Source organism: Ctenocephalides felis, unplaced genomic scaffold (genome assembly GCF_003426905.1).
Source record: "Ctenocephalides felis isolate EL2017-DRISC unplaced genomic scaffold, ASM342690v1 CF-g0.4_SCAFFOLD_03573, whole genome shotgun sequence".
In the NCBI taxonomy this organism is placed as follows: Eukaryota; Metazoa; Arthropoda; class Insecta; order Siphonaptera; family Pulicidae; genus Ctenocephalides; species Ctenocephalides felis.
This window is the reverse complement of record NW_020539727.1, coordinates 23,057,062-23,064,598: the sequence shown is the minus strand read 5'-3', so window position 1 is coordinate 23,064,598 and position 7,537 is coordinate 23,057,062. Positions and strand designations below refer to the sequence as shown.

Here is a 7,537-nt window from a genome sequence, read left to right as displayed (position 1 = left end):
ATGGAAAGATTATTGCGAATTTTTAATTAGTGAAATTTAGAAATATTTCTGGGAGAAAATCATAAAGAAATTTATTGTTTCTATGTGCAAAATTATTGCATCGAGTTGGAAACGATCTTGATGGTGCAATGTTTGAGAAAAAAATTCATAATAATTTCAATACTTGGTAAAAGTCTATGATTTTTTTTCTGTGTATCTGTTACAGTTGTAAAAACGTGCACATAAAATTTTGTTATAATATTTCTTTTACATTTTTTATAAAAAATTGTAGAACTCGTGCATAAGTCTACTATCCTTAGTTAGGTTGCAAAAATGAAATATACCGATTTTGGAAAAAAAATTCATAATAAATCAAATACTTGGTAAAAGTTTACAATTTTTTTTCTGTGTATCTATTACAGTTGTAAAAATGTGCACATAAAATTTTACTGTCATATCTCTTTTATATTTTTGATAAAAAATTGTATAAATCGTGCATAAGTCTATTATCTTTAGTTAAGGTGCAAAAATGAAATAGACCGATTTTAAAGAAAAAATTCGTAATAAATCAAATACTTGGTGAAAGCTCACATTTTTTTCTGTGTATCTATTACAGTTTTCAAAATGTGCACACAAAATTTGGCTTTCATAACTCTCTTGCATTTTTTCTAAAAAAAATGTAGAAATCGTGCATAAGTCTATTATCCTTAGTTAGGGTGCAAAAATGAAATAGACCGATTTTGGAGAAAAAATTCATAATAAATCAAATACTTGATAGAAGTCCACAAATTTTTTTCTGTGTATCTACTATAGTTGTAAAAATGTGCACACAAAATTTTGTCATCATATCTCTTTTATATTTAATATAAAAAATTATAAAATTCGTGCATAAGTCTATTATCCTTAGTTAAGGTGCAAAAATGCAATAGCCCGATTTTAGAGAAAAAATTCACAATAAATCAAATACTTGGTGAAAGTCCTCGAATTTTTTTCTGTGTATCTATTACAGTTGTAAAAAAATGCACACAAAATTTTGGTATCATATCTCTTTCAAATTTTTTATAAAAAATTGTAAAAATCGTGCATAAGTCTTTTAGACTTAGATAGTGCGCAAAAATTAAATAGAACGATTTTGGAGAAAAAATTCGTAATAAATCAAATACTTGATAAAAGTCCACGATTTTTTTTCTGTGTATCTATTACAGTCGTAAAAATATGCACACAACATTTTGTTATCATATCTCTTTTACATTTTTTTATAAAAAAGTGTAAAAATTGTGTATAGGTCTATTATCTTTGGTTAGGGTGCAAAAGTGAAATATACCGATTTTGGAGAAAAAATTCATAATAAATCAAATACTTGATCAAATACTTGATAAAAGTCCACGATTTTTTTTCTGTGTATCTATTACAGTTGTAAAAATATGCACACACAATTTTGTTATCATATTTTGTCTACATTTTTTATAAAAAAATTCAGAATTTGTGCATAAGACTATTATCCTTAGTTAAGGTGCAAAAATGAAATAGACCGATTTTGAAGAAAAAATTCATAATAAATCAAATATTTGATAGAACTCCATGATTTTTTTTCTGTGTATCTATTACAGTTGTTAAAATATACACACAAAATTTTACTATAATATCTCTTTTACATTTTTTATAAAAATTTGTAGAAGTCGTGCCTAAGTCTATTATCCTTAGTTAGGGTGCAAAAATGAAATAGACCGATTTTAGAGAAAAAATTCATAACAAATCAAATACTTGGTGAAAGTACACAATTTTTTTTCTGTGTATTTATTACAGTTGTAAAAATGTGCACACATAATTTTGTTATCATATCTCGTTTATATTTTTAAAAAAAAATTGTATAAATCGTGCATAAGTCTATTATACTTAGTTAGTAAGCAAAAACGAAATTGACCGATTTTGGTGAACAAAATCATAATAAATCAAATATTTGCAACAAATCCACGAATTTTTTTCTGTGTATCCATAACACTTATAAAATTGTGCCTACAAAATTTTACTATCATATCTCTTCTAAATTTTTTATAAAAAAATTGTAGAACTCATGCATTAATCTATTACCCTTACCTTGAATGCTTCCCTGAATTTGTTGCTCATAATGTTGTACAGGAGCGGATTCACACAAGTAGAGGCATAATAAAGGACCCCCGAAACATATGTTAAAATTTTATAAATCGCCACCACTGTGGGTCCACTTGAAACATCGTAATAAATTGCTAATAATCTTTGGGCGTGAAAGGGGGCCCAACAGACGAAAAAACCGGCTACCACTGCCACTGGAAAAAAGAAAAAAAATTTAAAAAATATGCAAAAAAATTAAAATATTTTTGAAAAAATTATCTAGCATTATAACAACAATGACACAAAAGACAGGTGTAATTTTAATAAAAAAAAATTCGTAAAGAATTATTTTTTATTAATGATTTTATTTTCCTCTGTTTAATAATTTTTAATAATTATTTCCAGAACAAATTTGTGTTTTTTATAATTTTTTATCAAAGTATACACATTTAAGTATAAAATAGTGAAATTATTACAATTGCTTTTGGACATGGTAATTTTCTAAAAAATTTAATCATCGTAAAGAACGTCAAGATTGAAAAGAGTAAAAAAAACTTTAACGAGTTTTGTTCGCAAAATCGAATTTTCATTCTAAAATGCTTCTTGGATCTTTAAACGTATAATGAAATGAGATTTTGCTATTTTATATATTTTATTTGATATCTTCTACATTTTTCCGTAAAATATTTGTCTTAGAAAAACGTAAAACTAAATTGGAAACTAATCTAAAAAAGTAAAAAATAAAAAATGAAACATAGTATTTCAGGCAAAAAAATGCAAGTATGTAAATATATATATATATATATATATATATAAGTAAAAAATATATTTTAGCATAATATTATCTCCTAAATCCACTCAAATATAAATTATGACCGGTCATAATTTATTATCGTCGAATTTAGAACAAAAACATGATATAATACAAAAGATATTGTATTTCATGAATTATCAACCAGATAAAATATTATGCTTTATTACTACAACGTTGTCTCTAAATATAAAATATATTATGAAGTCTAAATTTATAATTATTATGCCATTTTTGATATATTTTCATGTTTCTGCACGATTTATCTTTATAACTCTTCTCTAATAAAATAAAAAATGCATCATCGTTAAAAATAATCCGAGAAGAATCTTTATTTTGTTCGCCGAAATAAAAACATGAGGAATAATTTATTTTAATTCAGAAAATATATGTAAAAATCTAAGTATGTATATATATATATATATATATATATATTATTATTCATTTCCATTTTCCAAGTTTTTTCTTCTGCGGTTTTGCATTAAATCACAAACAATTATTTTATATACGAATGTTACTATTTGCAATTTTATTTTTATTTTAGATTTCCGAACAAAATTCTTTTCCGGGTGGAGACACAAAAAACTTATTTTAGATAAATGAAATTTACATAAACTTTTGCATAAAATTGTAGTTTTTTAATTATCATTGCATGTTCAAAGAAATATCTACAAAAATAAAATACAAGGTAAAAATAAAAATATAAATGTTGCGGTTTTGTACAGATTTACGAATATATTTTTCTATTGTGAACTTTTTATCTAAACAAAAAATTTTCAAAAGAAATTTAATTTAAAATAAATGTCCCATAAAGTTATAAAAATTATTATTGGTTTTTACAAACTGAAATAATAATTTGTGATTTATACTATTTATAGATAATATATAAAAGTTATATTTAATAAAATATCACAAGAATATGGTATACTTGAAAATGGCAATTTAAATAAGACCATTTGCATAAGAGTACATTTTTTGTTGTTATCGTTCACAGAATTTACACGAATTGATTTATATAAATAATATATTAGACAAATTTGTTTAAAAATCAATTATCTAATTTTTTTCTAACATACAAAAACCCCAAATCAACTCGGTATACTCTAAAACAACAATTGAAAAATCACTTTGAATAATATTCCTTGTAAATCAACACTAGTAATGAATTATGGTGTATTTGTTTGGTAAATTATTCATAACTTTTAAACTATTTGTGATAGATGAATAATGTGTACGACAAATTTGTTTGAAATTTAATAATCTACGACTTTTTCTAATATATAAGGACTCTACAGCAACTCGGTATACTCTAAAACAACAATTGAAAAACCACTTATGTTCAATATTCCTTGTAAATTAACACTAGTAATGCATTATGGTGCATTTGTTTGGTAAATTATTTATAACTTTTGAACCATTTGTTATAAGCAAATAATTTCTTTAACAAAATTATTGTGAATTCAATAATCTACAACTTTTCTTAACAACAGCAAACCCTAAAGCAACTCGGTATAATTTAAACGCCAAACTTATGAGCTTTCGTAATTTGTCGAACATTTGTAAGTAAGAAAAGTGCACTGGTTTCGTAAATCATTTATAACTTTTGAACTATTTGTTATAGGCATATAATTTTTTTAACAAAAATATTGTAAATTGAATAATTCACAACTTTTCTCAACAACAACAAACCCTAAAGCAAATCGGTATACTTTTATACATCAAACTTATGAGCTTTCGTAATTCGTTGAACATTTGTAAGTAAGAAAAGTGCACTGGTTTGGTAAATTATTCATAACTTTTGAACTATTTGTTATAAGCAAATGATTTTTTTATCAAAAATATTGTAAATTAAATAATCTACAACTTTTCTTAACAACAGAAATCTCTAAAGCAACTCGGTATACTTTTAAACGACAAACTTATGAGCTTTCCTAATTTGTTGACATTTGTAAGTAAGAAAAGTGCTCTGTTTTGGTAAATTATACATAACTTTTAAACTATTTGTCGTAAGTTACTAATGTATTAGACAAATTTGTTGTAAATTAAACCATCTAAAACTTTTTCTGACAACAAAAAATCCTACAACAACTCGGTATACCCAAAAATCGTTTCCAATATTAAAGCCATTACAAAAATTAAACTTCCATCAATTTTTCATCTTGATGTCGTTTAGGGAACTTTTAGGCTTGTTCTGCTCATCAATCATCAATCAATTACAAAATAGGGGAGACCAGGGTGAAAAATTCCTAAATTTTGATCCTACTTTCCGAATAATTAATCTAATAATGTCGATCTAATTTAACGACATAAGAATTCGTGTCGACAAAATTGCTTTTCGAACGAAAATTGAAAAACAGAGATGGATTTAAAAATAAATTGATAAAGAAATAATTAAATGCAATAATAATAAATTGAATATTAAATAAAAATTATATTGTATTGGATAAAAAATAAATTGCAAATTATTTATAGATGGTGTAAAATTAAATTTAAATTAAATTTTACACCACAAAGGTATTTTAACATGCATATAATTTTAATTATAAACTCACTGATATATTTATATAATTCCACCTACATAATTTTCCTTTTACCATTTTAAATGAAAGTATATGCAATTTAATAATTTCAAATTGCACTAAATTGCATTTCCCAGATGTCAATAATTGCATTTGCATTCGAAGGATTTTGCAGAGAATTAACACAGTGGCGTACGAGATTAAATTAAATCTAAATTGTTAGCTGGAAGTTCAAATAAATTAGAGTTAAACGTAATAAATAATTTATTTAAATGTCGGTGATAAAATAATGCATTTATTTATTGTGTCTGTTGTAACTTTTAAACCGTTTGTGCGATTTAAATGAAATATATGACAAATATGTGGAAAATTACATGAACTATATTTTTTTCTAATATTATAAGTACCTAACCAACTCGGTGTACTTTAAAATCGATACAGATACTAACAATTTACATAAGTGAGCTTTGGTGTAGTGTTGCATCTGGATTATGCATTCATTTATTATATCTCTTGTAACTTTTAAACCGTTTGTCGGATTTGAATGAAATATTCAACATATTTATATGAAATTTCATAAACAAAAACTTTTTCTAATATTATACAACCCTACAGCAACTCAGTATACTTTAAAATTGAACTCGAATACAATGAGTATAAGAATGAGCTTTATTGCAAAATTGTGCACTTAGTTATTACATCTCTTGTAACTTCTAAACCGTTTGTCAGATTTGAATCAAATATTCAACAAATGTATACAAAATTGCATAAACAAAAACTTTTTCTAATATTATACAACCCTACAGCAACTCAGTATACTTTAAAATCGCAATTAAATAAAGACAATAAAATATTTAAAATTGCATTCGAATACTAGAGTATGAATAAGCTTAATTACAAAACCGTTTGTCAAATATGAATGAATTATTCAACAAATTCACACAAAATTGCATAAACAAAACTTTTTCTGATATTATACAACCCTACAGCAACTCGGTATACTTTAAAATTGAACTCGAATACAATGAGTATGAAAGAGCTTTATTGCAAAATTGTGCACTTATTATATCTCTTGTAACTTCTAAACCATGTGTCAGATTTGAATCAAATATTCAACAAATATATACAAAAAGGCAAAACCCTAAACTTTGTCTAATATTATAGAACCCTACAACAACTCTGTATACTTTAAAGTCGCACACGAATACAATGAGTATAAATGAGCTCAATTACAAAAATTGTGTACTTATATATTATAGATCTTGTAACTTCTAAACCGTGTGTCAGATTTGAATCAAATATTCAACACATTTACACAAAATTGCATATACAAAAACTTTTTCTAATATTATATAGCTCTACACCAACTCGGTATACTTTAAAATCACACTCGAATGCAATGAGTATAAATGAGCTTAATTACAAAAATTGTGTACTTATATATTATATATCTTGTAACTTTTAAACCGTTTGGCAGATTTAAATGCAATATTCAACAAATATATAAAAAATTAAACAAACAAAAACTTTTTCTAATATTATATAATCCTACCGCAACTTGGTGTACTTTAAAATCGCACTTGAATACAGACAATGAGCATGGAATGAGCTTAATTACAAGAATTGTGTAGTTATTTATTATATATCTTGTAACTTTTAAACCGTTTGTCAGATTTAAATGAAATATTCAACAAATTCACACAAAATTGCATAAGCAAAAACTTTTTCTAATATTATACAACCCTACAACAACTCCGTATACTTGAAAATCGCAATCAAATACAGACAATAAGCGTAAATGAGCTTAATTGCTATCAATACTTGCAATGGAAAAGTTCACTAGTAAATATTCACTAATAGTTAATTATTAAATTTTAATATATATATATATATATATATATACATGTATGTATATATAATTAATGAGCTTAGTTCATTAATTTTAGCCTTAATTACCAAAAACTATGTCCATTTTGTTAGGAAATGTACCCACAAAAGTATATTACAAAAGTTTGATCAAGTTCTACAAATATTTGATAAGGCAATCACGAAAGCATATTTGACTTGTTATATAGAAACGTGTAAATATTTTAATAAATTTATGTATGTATGTATATATATATATATATATATATAT

The 7,537-nt window shown here is 24.6% G+C and overlaps 1 protein-coding gene across 1 annotated transcript in view; it reads right to left on the bottom strand.

Moving 5' to 3' along the window:
* Positions 1-1,995: 1,995 nt before the first annotated feature.
* LOC113389797 (pyrokinin-1 receptor-like) overlaps positions 1,996-7,537 on the bottom strand; it is a 35,379-nt gene continuing 29,837 nt past the window's right edge. Inside the window, exons 5-6 of the mRNA XM_026626805.1 lie at positions 2,077-2,285; positions 1,996-2,022 (exon numbers count right to left, since the gene is read on the bottom strand). Coding sequence (XP_026482590.1) covers positions 1,996-2,022; positions 2,077-2,285 — 236 coding nt within the window. The remainder of the gene's footprint in view (positions 2,023-2,076; positions 2,286-7,537) is intronic.